Consider the following 21,348-nt stretch of genomic DNA (forward strand, 5'->3'; position numbering starts at 1 on the left):
TCCACAAAATTACAGCGGGACCATGACCCTGGATACACTACAGTCAGCCTAAATTTTGCCGATGTCAGAAGGGAGATTTGGGGCCAAATTGTGCACCCCTGCTACTGTACAAGCTGAAATCAGCAAAAACTGATGTTTATAAATAATAAAAGTCACTTCCATGCTCAACTCTACCTTTTTTTTGTCAAACTGAGAACAACTTTTTCCAACTTGACTCAGAAGCACTTCAGCACTGATAGTACATCTGGATAAAGGAAAATATGTGATTCACCAAGTCTGTGAACAAACCTTTGTAAATACACAAGTTTCCACAATTTGGACTAACAATATCTAAGGCAAAGTGAAAATATTTAACACATTATGGAGCCTGTGTGTAATTGCTTAGGTTGTGCATGGTTTGTTTTTGCTCCTTTTGCTCTTTTCAGAGCCTGCCATGTTCCCAAGTGGCAAAGCCTTGTGAACTTGTTTTGCAAATATATTGCGACCATATCTGATAGTACAGATACAGATCAAGAGATTGGAATAAATGTATTGCTGGCTTTCTTTAGTAGTTACAATGGAAGGAGATAGAGAGATTTCCGTTGACTGATTCTCACCATCACCTTGGAGGATGATTCTACAGAATATTTATGAAATTATATTCAGCTCTAGAAATGTCTTCTTCCAGAAGGGTTCTTCTGGTGCAGGGAGAATGTAAATAAACCAATTACCAACTGAATGCAATTTCACCATCATAGGCAGAAAATAACATATATAATAATAATAACCCTGAATATGTACATGCATCAAATTGTTGCCTGTTTTCCTTTTACGGACATCTGTCAGTTGAGGGCAAATGTATATGGGTAGACTCCACCAATCCAAACTGAAGCAAAGCCATGAGGACATTTTCTGAGGCTTACCTGATCCAGCGTGGTCTGGGACACAGAGTAGTCTTCCACACCCAGCCTGTGCTGATGGCTGGTGAACTGGCTGAAGATGTTGGCCAAAGCTCCCTGTACGTATGGGAACTGATACTGCAGTGTGTTATGATGCTTCTCCTTCAGGACGCTGCCGGGGAAGGACAGCTGGACAAAGTCCTCGACTGGCTTCAGCTCCGGAGGAGAGCCACCAACCCTCACAATCACTGTGTAGCCATCACCAAATCTAGAACAAGAGGCAACAGTTAAGTTTTTTAGCACCAAAAAAAAAAAAAAAAGGAAACAAGCATGCCAGTGCCAAATTGCTCATGGCTTGCCGTCTGAATAATGAACTTTTCTTTTCTCCTGTGGTCACGGCATGGTGTGATGGATAATAGGGTGGCGAATTGGAAGAAATAGACGAGATGGGAAGCAAAAGGGATGACAAAATATAATTGGTCTCATATTCCCCACCAATTCAAGCTTCCTGGATATGGTGAGGTAGAGGGGCAGATAAGTCACAAGCAGCTGAAAGCAAAAGCAGCTCAACTTCAACAGCACAATAACGCAGCGAGCTGATGGATAAACTTTTCACCTTTTCCACTTAATAGTACTGTAAGTTTCAACACCATCTTCTGCACCAAATGTAAGAGAAAGCAGCATTTTTAGTCAAGCAAAAAGACACAAGTCAGAAATTGCTTTTAGACCAGAGTGGATAACAGTTTAGAGGCCTTTGCTGGTTCAAGCAACTAAAGGAAAAATGATTTAAAAAGTGTTGCTAGCAAGGTGGCTCAATGAAGTTCGATAAACACTATCCACCAAGATTGCATCCCACCTTTTTAAGAGGGCCAGCAACTTTAAAAAAAAATGGATTTCAGCTTTAAAGCAGAGAGATTTTTATATCGACAATGCTTTTGTGTTAACGTGAAAGGGGGAACAAGTAGTTCTGTGTCATGTTTTAGCTCTAAAGTTGCTATACGCTACGACAGACAGACAAAGGTAGCCATTAACTGCTGAACAAATAGGAGCGTTTAGCAGCTGAAGAGCTAGATATTTCCCTCAAAAGTTGGTGGAGACCAAAACAGAGCTCAAATGAGAGAAACTATTGGATTTACATTGATAAATCAATATCAATGTTAGTGTCTGCTGCATGTGTAAAACCATACATGTTAAGGTAATAAGATAATGATAATTTGATAATATATCGATGTTGGTTTTTACAGCTTGATCTGCTGCCCCCAAGTAGCAAAAAAATAAATTATTGTTGCATTTATGTGAGCATAAAAAGCTCTGTCTAAGGAATATTTGACAAAATCTTCCACATTAGTATATATATAGCAGTATATGATAAGTAATTCAGAAAGGATATAAATGCTTGAACAGACACAATTTAAATAATATGTCAACATGCTCTACGGGTATAGTTTTACAACAATAATTCTGGTCATAAAATATTGTCACAGATGAAAATACACCACAGCTAAGCTCTAAAGTTAATTAGCATTCTGCATCTTCCCGGTTGTATGCTACGTCTGGTGAGCACCAAATAAGACTCTGTGCCTTGTTATTCTGTCGTTAGCACTCTTATGACCCATTGTTTTCTGCCTAATTAATTCCCTAATGTTGGATTTACTCATGGAAATGTCCATTGTGGGCTAGTACAGAGCAACATGCAACGGGAGTCAGAGGCTCCCTTAGTGGCAATTAGAGATATGGTGAATAAACTGCAGGCCTACACGATCCCAAAGGGAGTGAGAGAGGAAGTGAAGCTCTGTGCTGGTACTGAGAAGCACAACGAATGGACCCCATGGGTAGCAGAGTCCCTTTAGTTAAAACATGCCTGCTTGAAGTTGAAGAGCGACAGTGCAGGAATAGTGTAACTTTGCATAAATTGTATATGGGAATGCTTATCTAATATTCATTCCCATTAAGAATGCATCAGTGTCTTTTTAATGCTCCTTTTATGATCATGCCAAGTCACATTGTCTGCACAGTCACAGGTCTGCACCCTGCTTGACTGGAATTTTCCTGAATTATGATTGGACAAGCCAAAATGTCAATGTCAAAGGTATATGGGAGTAAATCTACAGTAGCTGGCATGTCAACCAATCACCTTGTACTGCATTACAGCCATGACCTCTGTCTCCTGCCACATAATGTACATCTGGTACTTTCAAAAGACTGAGGTGAGGAAATTAGGAAGAATTGATCAAATGTGGTGTTTGTTAGTGTTGTAGTCTGCTACCACAGTGAAGGAATTGTTCAAAACTATATTTAAACATACACAGATTTAAATTAGCTGCAATGCTATGGGGGAATAAAACATCAGAATGACTCACACGAATGCAGACAATATGCAGCAACGACTTGACAATTTCCATTTTATGATGCAATTGACCGAATGAAATGCTATTCACGCGCACATCTGTATCAAGCCTACTATATAGGGAGGATCTGAGAACTGTGCCTGCACTGTGATCTCCTCAGGGGCTGCACACCGCGGGTGATCAAAAGCATCCCCATGAACTCTACGACACATTATGAAGTACACATCACGTGGATATAACTACGGGTGCCCTGCAAGTATCAGCATGGTAACGCTTCATTAAGCAGCTGCCCTTTAGACAGCCCTTCTACCGCTCCAAATTATACTCCACGCTGACCTGAGCCCCACTCAACCTCTCTATGCAATACTGCTCTTTTGTGAGGTGTTCATTGTGTACATAGGGCTTCATCACCTCAAAGTGCAAATGGAAAAGCAGGATTATCGTGATCATCAGAGGAACAGGGGTGCCGAGGACTCTGGTATTATAGCACAAAAGAAATTATACCATAGTCCCACTGCTTTGTTAAGAAGCTCCGTTGAGTTCGTATTCAAACTCTTTAATTAGTTATTTTCATGACTACAATCCATCCTAATATAATTACTATTCATATTTGCCAATGAAATTAGGCCTAAAAGGACTACAATAATTAGGGATATTATACAGTTGGACCTGTTAATGTAATATGCTCATTAGCCAATTTTAGTGAGAAAACACATCTATCACGGCAAGGTAGTCACCCCAAAAGACTGTCATTTTTGGATTCTTCTCCCAAATCTCCAATTAAGATTTTTTACATTTTGAGCCCAGATTGGCTCTTTGTAAGATGCAGAGGAGTCTTTTGTAAAATTGTGAGTCCTCTGGGTGTTATAAAGTTAAATACATTGTGGCTTCTATTGTCAAACCCAAAAAAATCCAACACTTATTTTTGTACAATCATTAAGTGCAAGTACAGTACAAGAACACTGTGCTGTATAAGCCTATAGAAGATATGTTAATCTTAGACATAAGCTGGGGATTTTAAACCCTATTACATTTAATTTATAATAAAACGTCCTGGCTTTACAACATTCAAGGGCATAGTTGAAATGAGCAACCTTCAACTTGTGAATCACTGGGCTATGGGAAATAATAAAATAATAAGAGCTATTCTCAATAATGCATGGCTTGTCCCACATAATGTCAAATATTATCACAATGGCTGTGAAAAGACACACTAAAGTATGTCACAACTTGCTTATCTGCTATGAATTGCACACCCAGCAGCATACACCACGAGTAACACATTTTATATTAAATATTGCCAGAATACATCTCTCATCGTGTAAAGCCACATCATTTTTGATGATTTTTTCACAAGATGCAACAGACTACACAGTCTGTAATCAGACTCCACCACCACAACATCACAGCCATCCTCACACATCAAGCTTAATTCATCATCCAATCAAGGCTATGACCATAATCCCCTTGTGTTTATTATAGCTGCCGGCTCAGGAAATGTGCTTTGTCCAAGGACTGCCAAGCTCAGCCAAGATGCAAAAACATTTTTGCAAAAATCCAATAAGGCCAGGAGGCAAAGTGGCTAAAGGGTTTGGCGAATTGGTTTGGGGCACATGCGGGTAATGAAATGTTGCTTGTCAGTGACAGTAAAAGGGCTTATCAATTAGCTTCCCCTCATTCCCTCTGCCTGCCTACCTTACTTTTATTTCCTTTCTGTCTGCAGCTACACAGGGACTTCAGGCAGCACTTTGGGAAAATATCTTTCTTTCATATTCATCATTTTTACTCTGCCTCTGTATTCACAACAAAACAAGTTCTTTCATCTTTGATACACTGTCTGTCCTGCCTCTCCTCAAATAAACTCTGCGTGTGTGGGGAAAGTAAGCTTAGATATCTTTAAACAGCGCACAACAATGGCGCAGCAAGCCTGAAACAATTAATTTGCTTTTAACTGGCAACTGGTGATTTTGAAGCTAAAAGCAAGATCTTTGCAATTTGAGGTTGAATATAGCACAGAGAAAATAATGAACGGATTATGTATAAAGTCATGACTGCACCACATTGTCACAACTAATCCTTTCATAATATTTTACATTAGAGATATGATACAGCAGCTCAGCGCAGCGTGGCGGAGACACTGTAATGTCTGCGCTGCAGTTCTTTCTTCTTCATTTTCATTATTCTGCCTCAATCCTCTCCTCCACCCTGGTCGGCTGGAAAGTCGTTCTTCCATGTAATTTAAAACAAACAACAGCCAGACACAGATAAGGGCATGACAGGCAGAAAATAATTCTGCTGCCTTCCTTCATCTGAGGGAGTCTAGAAAGGTCACCCTCGCCACTGCCAAACCTTGTATTTGTGTCTGCAGGGGGGAGAGCGGACGCGGGGCAAGAGGTCACTGTGTGGCTTGGGTGGTCTAATGCTTTGATCAAGCAGGAAGTCCTCCAAAAACATCCTAAGGTCCTCATGGGGGAGCTAACGGAGCTCTAGGCAGAGACTCCGCAGGCAGTGTGAGGTTAGATGAATGGATGAATGGATGAATGAGTAGAGAGATACAGATAAGCGATCTTTGTCCAATCAGGAAAAGACAAAAGAAAATTGACCTATTATAGTTTAACCCTTTATCAGATTTAAGAGATTTAAAGTGGCAAATCTGCGTGAAAAAAAGTCACAGATTTACGAGAAAGAAGTGGGAAAAAAAGCAACTTTTTTCTCGCAGATTCACAACTTTAAATCTCTTAAATCTGCAACTTTTTTTCTTGTAGATTTGCCACTTTAAATCTCTTAAATCTGCAACTTTTTTTCTTGTAGATTTGCCACTTTAATCTAGTAAATTTGCAACTTTTTTCTCGACCCCATTTTGATATCCACTGAAGTTACCAATTATAGTTCTTCACCTGATAAAGGGTTAAGTAATCTAAAGTTAATGCATGAACACAGTGGATGTGCCCTTTGGGTCTCAGTAGTGAAGTAAATGCAGAAGTTTCTTAAAACCTGTTATCTTTCTAATGGCCAGCAGGGATAATTCCACTATTTGCAAGACAAAGATCGTATAGAAGTCTATGAGAAAATTACCCTTCTTCTCACTTAATTTATTAACTCAGTAAATACTTTCCTAATGAGTTTAAAGGAACACTCCACCGTTTTTTCATCTTAAAACATGTTATTCGGTCAAGTAAGACGAGTTGATACAGACCTCTTGCGTCTCAATGCGTGCACTCAATCGCCCTGGCGTGCGGCGCCACTTGGCTAGCACTTAGCTTAGCCCAGTTCATTCATTAGGATCCAAACAGATGGACAGTTAGAAGCGACCAAACTCCTCCACGTTTTCCCTATTTAAATACAGCTACACGAGTAGTTAAACGACCAAGTATGGCGACACAAAATAAAACGTGGCGCTTTTCTAAGCGGATAAAAAGGATAACTATAATGTATGGCGGAATAGCACTTGGGAGCACTTCGACTCGGCGTAGTAATATCATCACTCCTGAAAAATCTTCTCCCCCTCCCTCTCCCTCTCCCTCTCACTTCCGTCAACAGAACCAACGTGAGCTGCACCAGGAGTAGTAGTTCGAGCAGAGCTGACGAAGTATCAGGTTGTAGGAAGATATTTGTGAACAATAATGGTTATAACGTGCATCGTAAAGGGTTGCGATAACAAGCAGAAGGTATATAGTGCCGTTGTCGTGCCAAAAAGTGATTGCCTGCCAGAATCTGATTTCTGGCCGCGGGAGCGCGCACGGCAGCCCGTTGAGCGGTCAGATCTTTACATTATGAAGTTCATGAATGAGATCAAGTCATATTTAGGCAGAAATAACCTTTGAGTAACTGTATCTGGCCTTCAATCAATTTTTGGCAGGTGAAAATGCCTATTTTGTGTTGTAATGGTGCTTTAAAGGGATTCCAAGCTGTCCTGTGAGCTCTAGTGTTTACATTATGAAGCTCATGAATGAGATCAAGTCATATTTAGGCAGAAATAACCTCTCAGTAACTATACTATGCCTTCAATCAGTTTTTGTGAGGTGAAAACTGAAATAGACGTATCTATCACGTAGTTGCCATGTCTGATTTCGCTACAAACTATACACTTCTTTTGGCCACAGTTGTAATAATTACGCAACAACAAACGTTAAACTTTCGAAGCCACATGCCTTTGCTATAATTACATTATAATACAGTTGTGTGTATCTGCATATTCAGACCGTTTAATCCAGAGAAAAGCAGACGTGTTTACGCTACCGCTCAACGGGCTGCTGTGTGCGCTCCCGCGGCCAGAAATCAGATTCTGGCAGGCTATCACTTTTTGGCACGACACCGTCACGTTTCACAGAATTCCAACTCACCACAAACGGCGGAAAGCTTGGTTAGCTGCTTTGGACATGGATCCAACAACATCGGTGGATATTCTGAAGAACTGGCGTGTTTGCTCCGAGCATTTCACACAGGAGGACTATACATCCACAGGATTACGCCTAAAGGATGCGGCCACACCGACAATACTCAAATCACGAACACAACAAAGTGGATCACCCAACCCTGTAAGTTTCCTTTTGTATGGTATTTGGTTGTCCTGGAAGTGGCCATAACATAACGTTAGCTTATCCAACTTGAGTGTTCAGCCCGGGGAGAGGGGGAGAAGATTTTTCAGGAGTGATGATATTACTGCGGCGAGTCGAAGTGCTCCCAAGTGCTATTCCGCCATACATTATAGTTATCCTTTTTATCCACTTAGAAAAGCGCCACGTTTTATTTTGTGTCGCCATACTTGGTCGTTTAACTACTCGTGTAGCTGTATTTAAATAGGGAAAACGTGGAGGAGTTTGGTCGCTTCTAACTGTCCATCTGTTTGGATCCTAATGAATGAACTGGGCTAAGCTAAGTGCTAGCCAAGTGGCGCCGCACGCCAGGGCGATTGAGTGCACGCATTGAGACGCAAGAGGTCTGTATCAACTCGTCTTACTTGACCGAATAACATGTTTTAATATGAAAAAACGGTGGAGTGTTCCTTTAAGATCTCAATCTTTAGTGTCGATTCTTTTTCAATACAGCAAGATGTTCCTTTTGTTAATTATAATCCAATTTAGAGTAAAATAGATGACAAAACAATGTTTGCTTTAAAGCATGGCCCCTTGTGATTGACAAGACACTACCACGGTGTACAGTCAATCAGGAAAGAGGCATAGCTTTGCATATTGATGGCACTGTGTATATTTAAGTAGCCATTTACTTGTTTTTGGTTTACTGAATAATGGAAGATAACTTTTCACAGCAGGAGCCGAGTGCAGTGAGGTTACAATTGGGCATGCATGGTGTCCTTTGGTTCTGAATCAGATTCACCATCTTTTTCAAATATGTTCACTTCTGGAGCCAAAGAATATTAAGATGGCTCCGGCCAAAAAGCTAAACTAAAGGCTACAAAATGGTAGTCCACAAATAAATGGGTTATGTTTTGCATGGTCTATGGTGAAAACTAGCTAGTAGTGGTCAAATGCTGACTAACTGGCATTCGCTGACAATGTAACATATATTTTTTAATGTAGGTTATTGCTCTGGCTGAAGTGTAAAGTGTGCTGTAAACCTGCGCATTAGAGTTAGGATGACATTTCAAAGTTAGATTATGGGAAGTTAAAGTCATATAGATAGTAGATTTAGTAGTGTTAGTTCGATGCAGCTGAAAGCTTTAGATAAAATGGAGTAATAGAAACCTGGGTGAAGATAATCATGTTCAAATAAAGCTGTCAAATATGTCCTTAGTGAGAGTTTTCTGTGACAGTCTGCATCAACACATATTTACAAGGTGGATGCAATATTGTGTTTCAAAACTAATCTCAGATGAAGGCCATCATCTGGCCTGTAAAATTATTACTGCAGTATTTCTAAACATGCATGGATCACCTAATAAAAAGCCTCGAGCCATGTAGCAATTTCTGCAGACCTTGAAGGATCAAATGTAGATGCAGGTGCTCTACTTGTTAGCACAAAAACAAAAACCTACGATAAAACCAATGTCTCCACAGAAGCCACAAACCCACATAAAGTCCTGCATCAAAAATTCTCAGCAATTATCAAGGGTAAAGATGTTGTATATATTTTGGTGCAGACAGCTCACAGATACGTACAGTACATATACAGTACACCATCTGTGTCTGTCGATGTTCTAGCAGTCTTAATTACACCTGCGTTGCTGATGCATCGTAAACCGTAAAGAGAATTATTTTGTCATCCATCTCCGCCGGTGACACGCACTTAGAAGCCGTAAACTATTTAGTTAATGGCACACCTGCAGAGCTGACGCAGAGTGAGCGGGAAGGAGTTTATTGGACTTCTCAACGTCAACTTCAGGGGATTGATCCAAACTTTTAGACACCACTCTTGTAAAAACTCTCCAGCGCCCGCACCACATTATCTTAATGCATTAAAGGCACTCTACCCTCCACTTTTACATCATGACGTGCTTTAAGCAAGGAGAAAATAAGACTCCGGGCTATGGTGTGTACTTACTGCAGGTACTCTATGAAGAGGGGATATGAATGATATCAATCAGTGAAAAATCCTGCATCGGCTAGCGGGTGTCCTTTCTAACTGACAAGATTATAGGGGAGCTTTGAAGCTCCTTTTATTGGTTTCTCCACTTCATTTGGGTTTACTTAACACCTGGGAGCTTTCATACCAGCACACTGCTGTACTAAAGCACTATTTACAGCCTCTTGCACATTTTTTTTTAAAACTTATTTATTTCCCCTTCTCTGTCAGCCTTTTATAAATTCCAAGAAGTGTGATTGATTTGAGGGTCTCAATATCAGAATAGGTAAGGAGGATGTTTTTTTAAAAGCCATGGAGGCCAATAACGAAGAGGCTTTTTAAAATGGCCGCCTGACTGTTCAGAAATCACCTCCCAGACCAATTCTTCAGCCCCTCTCACGTGCTGGCCACCCCTCTGGCAGTTTAAATGGGCTATTTTGGCTCATTTGGGGCTTGATTGATATACAGAGGCGCGGCCGTTAAAGCAGCAGAAGGGCATCTCAGTGATAAAGACAGGGTCACCACTGAACTAAAGGGGGCAGCACTAACAAGCACTTGGATGGCTGGGTTGGAAGCCTCGCCACCTGAGAGTAGCAGAGGGAGGAATAAATAAGGGTAATATGGTGAGAGGTTTTTGAAGGAGAAGAGACAACGGGGGAGTGAGGGCTGCGAATGTGGGAGGGTGAGCGATAGGGGGTCAAAATGTGAGAGCTGCCCCCGCGGTGAGATTCTGCACTCCTTTCAGGGGCTCGTGATGAAAAAGAGATGGAGACGTTGGGGTTGGGGGGCAGGAGGAAGAAGTGGCACCCCCCCAGCTTCACAGGGCACCAGCTCACGCCGTGTGACGATAGCGTGCACCACCTGCCTCCGTCGGCATGCCGCCCCCCCCTTCTCCTGCAAACCCCTGCTGCCTGATGGAACTCTTCCCATCTGCAAACTAGTAACAGCTTGTGCATTTGTGGGAATCAGCCCCTCCATTCCCACATTATGGACTCAGATGTGGAGAGAAAATACTGGATGTTCAGTGTTTTACCCCGCAAAGCTGGATTGATGAGGCTCACAACGACTTAAATGTTGGTAGATCACATGCTATTCCAGGGCTGGGAGTGTATGTGTGTGTGTGTGTGTGTGTGTGTGTTTAATGTGTGTGTGTGTGGGGGGGGACATAGCAGCACAAACATGTGGCGGGATAGTGACGAGAAAAGAAAACAGAGAAGACAGTCCTTAATTGCCTTTCAGTCATTAACAGGGTCCCACACCTCATGAAACATTAATTACACCAAGCGCTGAGAAGATAGGGACGCTTAATTAGAAATTATTCACTGCGTGGCAAGAACTGAGCGATAGCATTTCAGCAGCATGTAAATTGTCCGTGTGAGATCTAAAATAAGAAAAAATCGGTGTAGACGTCATGCTTATCTGGCTTCCTCTCACTTGACTGTCTTGTGAAGTGTGATTCCCTTTTACCTGATAGCATGTTGAGTGAAGTAAGACATACGTTAACCCTCTGTTCCCCTCTCTTGTTTGCTGCTCCTTCCCTTTCCCCGTATTGCTCCCTCAGCTCTTACCTATCCTATACCTCCTGACTGGTTCATAAATTATTTACACCACCCTGCTCTTCCCCCTACAGACAGGATGTAATTGACACAGAGGATCTGTCAATTACCCTAACATCTGGGAGGGACTGATTGGTACATAGCTCTCCCACTTTAGCCCTTTGCCTCTCAACTGTCCCTCGTTCTCACTCTTTTTTTTATCTCCAATCTACCTCCTCTTTCCCCACGGTGAGACAGTAGCCAATGATATGACATTAACGCTCATGATGTAAAATACCCTTGACACTGTTGCCCCCTCCTTGCTGTTTCTGGCATATCCCCTAATCCCCAGCACAACGTTAAAAATGGCCTGCTCCTCCCCTCATCCCAGGTGTATTGATCTTTCTCTCCACCCAACGATTGCCACCACATATTCCTGTCGTGTGTAGAGCTCTTGTGTGCATGTGGAATGTCCTTCCTCTTACAAGATCCCACAATGGAGTGGTAATAATGTCACCAGACTGTACCTAAGGTAATGGATCGGTCTCACCGTTACATGCAGGGCTCGGGGCCTAAGTGCTGGCCTTGGGAAATGTCAGATGAATATCAGAGAGCAGGCCCCGATGCTAAGAGTTCGGGGCAGGGGATATCTCTTATGGAGACATAACAAAACGCATTAAGAGACATGCACAAGGCCTATTACGGGTGTGCAAAATGACTGGGATGGTGGAAATCAAATTTATGAGTCTGCAGAGAAACAAATGTGGAAGTGAGATAATGGTGAAAGACTTGGGACACTAACCTGATGCACACAGACCGGACTGTCTGCACATTTGCCTCATAGATGGATCTTTTTTTATGTGAAATCAATACAATCATGCTGATGAGTCTACAATAAAAGTGCATGTGGGTTTATTAAGACAAGGAGCTCCAGGTAAGCAAAAGAAATGAACACATTAAAATTACATAGCTTCTTAAAAGCATATAGAAACAAGAGGTGTATAAAACATTAAAGGATTAACTCTACATTTTGGGCTATAGAAAATTGATGCCGTTTTTGCACTAAATATGAAGCTAGAGCAAACAGCTGGTTAGTTGAGCTTAGATTAAACGCTGTGCCTGACAGTGTAACACATTTTTTTGGATGTTTTCCAGCCCAATAACTGCTCAAAATCTGCCCAACTTGATTAAAAAAAAAAGCCCAAAGGTAAGAAACAATGCAAATTAGTTAAAAAAACAAAAAAAAAACAATACGAATAATGTACTGTACTAGAATATAGATGCGAGTCAACAGAACTCTCTCCAATGCAATGATCAAATATCTGCCCTAAAAAAAGAAGAAAAAGGGACAACTCAAATAACAAAAATAAGAGGGGATGTTATTTCAATAGCAACGTCTTTTGTTTACAATTTTTTTTTTTTTCTTTTTTTTTTTGGCATTTTGTTGCTTTATTGATAGTGAGAGATAGAAAGGGGGTGCACATGGCATACATGGTTAGCGCTCCACCAGTGTGAGCCACCGGGACGCCCCTTGTTTACAATTTTTAAACTTTTTGCGCTTGCTAATAATCTTGTTAAATTAGTATTCAGTAATAAATTACATGTAGTTACATGTATCCATATGCATACATCCCTCACTTTGGCTGCCTATTTTATCCTGTGTTATAATATAAACGGTCTGTTTCTATCTTTCATGTAATTTTACCTTGTTACTTTGCCTTTAGCACCATGGACAGCCTTTTGTCAACAAGTCCTCTCTTTCCATTATTAGTAATTTAAAAAATAGGGAGAAGTTGTCCACCCTTATACATTTTACTTTTATATCATTTAAAACCCGCCCAACTCTTGGAAGCCAGCCAAAATTCTGTCAACCTGCCCAAACCCAATTTTTCCCACACGATACAACTCAAACCAGCCCAATTGTGCAGGAAACCGCCCAATCTGGCAACACTCTGGTGCCTTAAGATATCAAAATCTCCCACCACCAGCACTAAAGCACTACATCTACAATTAGAGTGTCAATCAAGGCCAAAGGTTCATTCATATGCTCCTGCTCCCATTTCCAGAGTAAAATTTATTTCAATGTTGATGTGTGTGTGAGGTTGATGTCATAATGTGAAAACAACATGAATGCTAAAAAGAGGATGTGTTGTATTTTATTGATTAGACTGTTATACTTGTACAGTATATAGGATCAGGTGAGGCATGACAGGGGGTGTTAACCAGAATTTTCCAGTTTGCAACTCATTTTTGCAATTATTCCAACACCACATGAATGCAGCACAAATGCCCTTTCTCACAATGTCAGTGAAAGTTAAAAAAAAAAAGAAGCTGTGCACTTGCACCGGGATTTGAATGCACTCCAACATGTATTGTGTTCGTCCTTGGCCCATGCTACACTTTTCCACCAAGTTTCATGAAAATCAAGCTTGTAGTTTTTCCTTAATCTTGCTTACAAACAATACCTTATTGGTGGAGGAAATAATGACTCTGTGGAGTTTACGTGAGGTTCCACTAAAACTGCAAACTTTTTGATAAATTGTGCTCTTCTTTGTACATCTCCCATAGAGTCCTTCTGAGCTGCAGCAATAAATGATAAAAGAAAATACCACATACTTTCCATTTCCTTCCTTGAAATACCTGATTCATTTTCTTTTTATTACCAATATACGTGGTCTTATGTTATTTATGTATCCAGTATAAATAACAGAACACCTCAGTGGGAGACAGGGACTTCTTTCATCTCAATTCAAGGAGCTTCAAAGATTTTTTTTCCCATCCTGCTCTTGGTGTAACAAACCCAGTTGTAAAACAAAGACCCTTACCTGCTCTTTAGGTGCTGGATGCTCCCGAGGCACTTGAAGCGACCATTGACCATAATGGCCATGCGTGTGCACAGTGCTTCACATTCCTCCATGCTAACAAAAAGAAAAAGGGAATGCTGTATTAATAAGAAGCAGAAATAACACAACTTCAGTCTCTCGCTGACAGGGACATCTTAAAACTGGTCCTTTTAGTATAATGGAGGTATTTCAAGGATTTCTGAAATGACAGTCCTCGTTCAACTGCTAAAAATGTTCTGTATTGAGGCTGGAACATTCATCACTAATGCTTTTTCTAAAAGGGATAAGTCAATCAATTTTGGACTGTGTCAACACACTGCTTTACTGATAAAGAGATAAAGATCTCTACTGATTTTTACTGAGACCTTTTATTCTAATTTAGAGTTAAAGTTTGGATTGGTCTATTTTTACATGACTACTTTGACACCTTAAATGGACGACAAATTTGGTAATTAGAGGGAGAGGAAAGAACCATCTGTAGTTCTTATTATCTCATTTTTTCTCTTTCGGCGTTGGGCTGGAGCAGGAGTCATTTGTAGTTGAGGCAAAACCTGTGAAGCCTTTCTGAGGAATGGTGCAATTAGGATTATGACTTTGTAAAACCTGGTGAATCTGCCACTTAACAAAACACAACCACCTGGTCATGCCATGGACGATTGGATGCAGCTCAGCCACATTGCCTTGGACAACAACAAATGGTTTTATTTCCCCATGAAGGGAAAACATGTAACGAGGATAATATATTCCAAATGAAACAACAGCACAGATTATTCACATGCACTGCCAGGGGCACAAATGACTCAAAAACCCAGGCAATGGGGGAAATGGTAAAATTCCCTGGCATGAGAAATGTTAAATGTTCCATATCGATATGGGCCATCAAGTTTTAAGTTTCACAAAAAATTTGGGCATTTCATCTTCTTCTCCTCTCCTCAAAGCCCCAAAAAACAGGCTACAGAAGAAAAAGTTTGGGACTAACTTTCTTCCTGGGAGTCTTGGATAATGAAAAGACTGATATTGACAGTTTCTCTTTTCATGGAAGAAAAAAAAGGTGCCAGTCAGTCAATATGCCCTCATGCTTCATGAAAGCTTTATAGCAGCCGGTGTGTTTCTGTCAGCCAATATTTACCGCCACGCAGGAAACAATACCTTACACCTAAAGTGTAACTCCAATCAATTATAATTACAATATCTGCAGCTTCATTTTATGGTTTGGTTCCTCTGCTATCCCTGGTGAAGAGCCTAAATATTTTGTCTGCATCCTAGCAGATGAAGTGTGAATCCATTAGAGAGAGTCAATAGATAAAGAGTGATGCTGCACCTGTGTGATGTGAGAATGACTGAGCGTCCCTCTTTGATGACACTCAGGATGCAGTCCCACAGGAAGCGCCGGGCTTTGGGGTCCATCCCAGTGGTTGGCTCATCCTGCAATAAATGTACAACCTTTAAAAAAACTGTTTCCATTATATTCTGCCTCAGTACATCGTTTAAGAACATAGGAAGCATGGTATACTGGTAACAGCAAAAAGCTACCATTAACAGATCATTTAAAGTTACTAAAAGGAGTTTTTAACGGTTAATGAAAGAGTCTCAGTTTATTACTGATGCCTCTATATGACCTACATAAGCAAATGAGACAATCAGCAGGAAGATTGGCTATTTCTATATAGTTATTTTTAATGCCTGTGCCTGGGTCTGATCACCGCAACATCATAGTGAAAGAGCCGATGTTTTCATTTTCACATGCAAAGTTTGGCAGTGAGTTGTACATAAGCCAGTGCAAAGGAAATAGGAGGAGATTTCTCCCTAAAGAATTTTATTTTTGTGGATATGGATTATACTGGGGCAGGATCAGCAAAGTGGAAAAGAAAATAATTGACCAAAGAACAATAAAGCTAAAGGGGACAGTGAAAGCACCAAATCTGTGTAATGAATTGTATCACCGTGAAAATTGCTGCAGAAATGTACGAGACGAAAACATTTATATACTGTCATCATAAGATTCTAAGCCCTACACTCTAAACTTTCTAGATTTAAATAAGCACCAAACTAAAACACAATGTTTTTTCCAGATTTAAGCCTATAAAAACTTATAATACACAGTGCGAAGCTACATGTCAAACTAATCTTCACGTTTCGAGCTTTCGGATTATGTATATCACTTCAATTTGGCATCCACTTTTGACCTGCTTTCTCCCCCTAAACATCCCCTTCCCTAATGTGCAAGACAGCACCCTTCAAAAACATCATCAAAACATTAAAAGAGGGCCATTTTTTGGAAGAATGGTGCTCCATCTGTCCAGTAAAGGCCCAGAGACGTGTCCAATGTATGTTGAAGTGCATTGAAGCTCTGCTGGCAGAGCCAACACATCAGTAAGACACTTCCTTTGTCACCCATATGAGTGTGTTCACAGGCACATATGGCTCGGACAGAAGCGTAAAGAAAGGATAGGACATATATAAAACCACAGTCATACCTAGGTTATGTCTGGATGAATTCTGAGTATACCCATGCACACATAATGGAGACACATACTAAAGCACTCTCCAACATAGCACAATACACACACACAGAGCCTGGGTGACTTGCTGTTTCTTTTTCCTCAGGGCTAGTCTGTCCGTGCATGATTAGAGAGTGACAGTACTCAGTCCATTGGCTGGTTTCGTTCCAGGCCTGGTTCTCTCTCTCTCTCACTGAAGCCTACAAATCCCATGGGGTATTTCCATCACCGTGCCCAATGTGTCCCTGTGCAAACCCTACGTGGCACTGCCTCAAGGCCGCCTGGACTCCCTGGGCTTGCACACAATACTGAAACTGACACAGACATGGACAACACATTATCCCACTGCCTCAAAGTGAAGGCTAGCCTGGCTGAGGCGAGTAAATAAGTAGGTTTGGAATAGTGCAGCTCGATAGGTTCAGCACTGAGCCAGAACACAGACACGGTTGGAAATATTATTCCGTAAATGTAATTTATTATGGATTACTCATTACCTGACTAAAATTGCTATTAGCAGCATAATCGGGTGGATTGCATTAAATCATGCAAAGTTATGCATTTATTACAGTTTACAGGCAGCAAATCAAACAGCAATGTTGTTGCACATTTCAAGATTTTTGTGTGTATAAAATGACATTAAAATCTATTTATATAATGAAATAGTTTTGCTTTATTAGACCATGTGATGTTATATCTGAGACATGGCACAGCAAGTCAAATTTGCAGTAATCTTAATGTAAATTTATCCTCTGGTGAGCCCCAGCGGGGAGCCACCAGAGTGATTTAAGGTCATTAAAGTTTGTCCCTCATAATAACACGGACACAACTTCCTAATGCACATTAAAGCCGCTTAATTGAAAGCATGTGATGCAGCGTATTCTGAGTCATGCCTTCATTAATCTTCCATCAGTGGGAAAATGCTTTTGCCCTCAGTTTTTCATCCTGATGAATAGGAATTTAATACGTGCTAACACAGTGTGTGTGCTCTACGTTTTATAAAGGAAATGGTTCTGTCTTGAGAAAAAAAAAAGATTTAAAACATGACCGGTGAGTGACCCCATGGAGAAAAAAACCCACCCTTCTCATCTAACAAGTAATAATCCTTAGGGAAACTCAGTAAGGATTTACCATGTAAATCCAAAAGTTTTTTCTACTCATTTTCAGAAGAATATGTTATCCCATATTTCTATACTCTCATACTCTTCATAATCTTCGTACTATGGTTGAGTCTCTGTGTGCTTGTTAAGAGGAAAACGAACTGATCTGCTGTAATCCAAACATCTGCACAGCATCAATATTGATTTAAGGTATTACACTCTTAATTCTTAATAAAACAGCAGCGTATCACATTTTCACCATGTAGAACACATCAACAAAGGTGTATCTCACCAGGAAAACCACCGGAGGACAACCGATCAGGGCTATCGCTGTAGACAGTTTGCGTTTGTTCCCACCGCTGTAGGTTCCTGCTGACTTGTTGGAATATTTGACCAGCCCCAACTTCTGGATCCCCCACTCTGCCACCTTTTGAAGAGAGAAATAAAAGTTATCAGACCTATTATGGTGCCAAGAACAGTGTTCACATTAAACCCTCCTTGAGATTTTCCATGATGGATGGTATTTTGACTTGGATCACCAATGTATTTAAGCTTTGTGGTATCCAAGGACACCGCATGATGGCTGGCATCACTGTATGACCTTAATCACAGGTTGCTCAGGTGCTTTTCTGTCTTGATGTTTAAATAACGCACATCAAACACCAGCAGGAACATTGCCAAAGTGCACAATATAAGCATGTCTCAGAGTTTGCAAGACCTGCAATTGAAGAGGAATTGATGCTGAATTGAAGGCGGACACAAATATAGATTTGATTTATATTTTTCCTCCTCACTTTGCATTGTTAACTGATAAAAATAAACAGTTAACATTTCTATTTTTGAAAGAATTCTTATTTTACAGCATTTCTTCACACCTGCCTAAAGCTTTTGCAGAGTAGTGCATATGTGGACATTTCTTTTTGTTACCATCTATGCAAATACGACTACAAAGTGCTCAATTTGGATCAAGAACTGTCACCAAAACAGTGGTATAACAATCAGTCAAATTAAGAGTTATGCTAGCTGGGTCCCTTTACAATGCAGCCCAGATCAAAGACCTGACTCTGGGTCTGAGGCCTATGGTCGCCGCCAGCCTCTTCCGCTTTTGATCTTCTAGTTGCAGAAGCGGGAGGTGCAAGACGAGTGCTAGGAGGCCGCACAGGGCCAGCCACACCACTGGGCATAGTGAATAATGTAGAGCCATAACCCACAGCTGCTGCTTTTCCACCACCAGCCATTTTTCATTATGTATGGCTTCTCCCATTGAGGTTATCTATCACTTCGACATGAACTTCAGCTTGCCCTACATGCACTCTGGTTGAAGTATTTGATGGTAAAAATAAAGCATTGTGAAAGCAAATAAACATGCCGTGAAGTAGTAGAACATCTGTGTTTTTTTTCATCTGTCTTTAAAAAAATTACAATTCTGACAGTTTGACAACTAATCTATGGGGCTATTTTGTTTAAAACAGTGCTTCACACATCTGTCATGAATAAAACAAGTGAACTATAGTACAAGAGGTATGGAAGGATGCAATGGTTACCATGGTGATCTCTTTTTCTGGTACCCCTCGTAACCTGGCATAAAACTCCAGATGCTCTCGTCCAGTCAGCAGGTCGTCAATAGCATCAAACTGGGGACAATAGCCCAAGTTCTGGTGCACGTCCCTCATTTCTGTCCGTATGCTGGGAAAGAGAACGTTAAAAAGTGATTTGACAATGGATGTCACTCATTTTGAGATCTCAAGATTGTATTAAATGTAAGGCAGAGAGTATGATACCACATATTCAATGAGAGCCAATAAGCATACGTGTCATTTATGTTGCCCTTTGTATTTTAAAGAGAGATTCAAATTGTTCACCAAAATCTGAATAACAAACACAAAGCAGTGGAGTGGTTCATTTTATATCAATTTTCCAATTCACTGTCACTTTAACATGCTTGCACTATTAGTTTTTAGTTTCTGGCCTACCAATAGTGGATGTAGGGTCTTGGTTTTGGTCTTGGTTTGTTTGTTTGTTTGTATTTGTATTTTTCATTTTTATCTTTTTTCTAATTCATTTTTATTATTATATTCTATTTTTTTTTACCTTAATCTGTTTACTCTGTACTTGTGCTGCTGCACCTGAATTTCCCCCATTGGGGATCAATAAAGTAACATTTTATCTTATGGTATCTTATATTCTGTACTTTAAGAACAGCAGGTGTCGCCAAAACAAAAAAGCAAGCGAACTTCATACAAAAATACAGCAATCCAGTTCCAACCAGCACCCTCTAGAGGGAGGTAAAATAACGGCAGCTGCAGCTCTGGGTGCAGACAACCCACAAGATTAATACTTTCACTCCCTGCAGGCAACAAATGTTATCGCTGATTTTTCTTTCTTCTTCTTCCAGCTACCTTCTTTTTTCAAAGATAATATTGGACCCATTTTTCCCCTCAAATATTATTTTCCTGGAGCGATGGTCAGCCCGAGGGAGGCTCAATGTGATTTGATGTGTCAAGAGGCTACTGGATCTCAACAAGGCCACAGTGAACTAAAAGCTTGACTGATCTAATATTATGTTTTGCTTTAGCTTTGATAAAGGATCATGATAACAAAAGGTTATATAGCCTTTAGCAGGTTCAGGCTGTACCCGTGTTGTGCAGTTTCACTTTTTCAGTTTGTTAGCACTAGCTGGTCAGAATCTGTCACTGTATGTCAAAATAAAAACTGACCTTTAACATTGCTGATAAAGATTTTATAAGGTTACTGCACTCAAACTAGTGGCAACAATGTTCTTCCAGCCACAAAACACTAAAGGTGTAGGGTATCTCTGAGAATCTAAATAAGAAAAACATCACTAATCCAAACAAAAATGTCAAGAGTCAGATGCTCAGCTTGGCATTAAGACTGGAAGTAGGGTACTGTAAGCACCACATTTAAGGCTCACCTATTGACAAGATATACAGCACTGCGCAGAAGTCTTAGGTCTGTGTGAAAAAGTGCCTTGAAGAATTGATGCTGGTGTGAAGGCTAAGGGTGGTCTAATGGGAAACACTGTACATGTGTTATTTTCTCCTCATGTCCAATCCTTACGCTAAGCTAAGCTAAGCTAAACTAAGCTAACCAAACCAACATCAACTGACAGTAGCTTCATATTTATTGTATGAACATAACACAAGAATAATCCCTTCTGATTCTCGGAAAGAATGTGCGTATCTCCTAAAATATTGAACCGTTTCTTTAAAAAGGGTCAGTTCGTAGGATGTAGTGGTTGCCCCTCCCTTCCCAAGTGTGCAGGAGAACCTATGGTGGCATTCAGGAAATGTTAAAATGCAAAAGGCCCTCTCTAGAGCTGATGTTTGTTTAGCCTGTTCTGGTCTATGAAGGGTGAGGGCTTGTTCGAAGCCAAACAAAACACAACGATTATTAGTTTCTGGTTATTATACACTAATGAAAACATAGTTAGATTATTGTATTCCATTTCTGCAAATAGATTCTCCTAAATCACACCCACTGGTCCTTTAAAAAAACAATAATGATAAATTTGTTATTGTTCATTAAACACTATCCCACTGTGGTAATCTACTGCCACTCTGTTCTATAACAAGAGACAGCCAATGATGGCTCATTGGCTGTTAG

At 40.5% G+C, this 21,348-nt stretch overlaps 1 protein-coding gene across 1 annotated transcript in view; it reads right to left on the reverse strand.

Moving 5' to 3' along the window:
• LOC131989445 (phospholipid-transporting ATPase ABCA1-like) overlaps positions 1–21,348 on the reverse strand; it is a 218,859-nt gene that overhangs the window by 9,252 nt on the left and 188,259 nt on the right. The window contains exons 48-52 of the mRNA XM_059354665.1: positions 19,269–19,410; positions 18,017–18,151; positions 15,448–15,551; positions 14,109–14,201; positions 903–1,146 (exon numbers count right to left, since the gene is read on the reverse strand). Coding sequence (XP_059210648.1) covers positions 903–1,146; positions 14,109–14,201; positions 15,448–15,551; positions 18,017–18,151; positions 19,269–19,410 — 718 coding nt within the window. The remainder of the gene's footprint in view (positions 1–902; positions 1,147–14,108; positions 14,202–15,447; positions 15,552–18,016; positions 18,152–19,268; positions 19,411–21,348) is intronic.

The sequence above is a fragment of the Centropristis striata genome, chromosome 17 (genome assembly GCF_030273125.1).
Source record: "Centropristis striata isolate RG_2023a ecotype Rhode Island chromosome 17, C.striata_1.0, whole genome shotgun sequence".
In the NCBI taxonomy this organism is placed as follows: Eukaryota; Metazoa; Chordata; class Actinopteri; order Perciformes; family Serranidae; genus Centropristis; species Centropristis striata.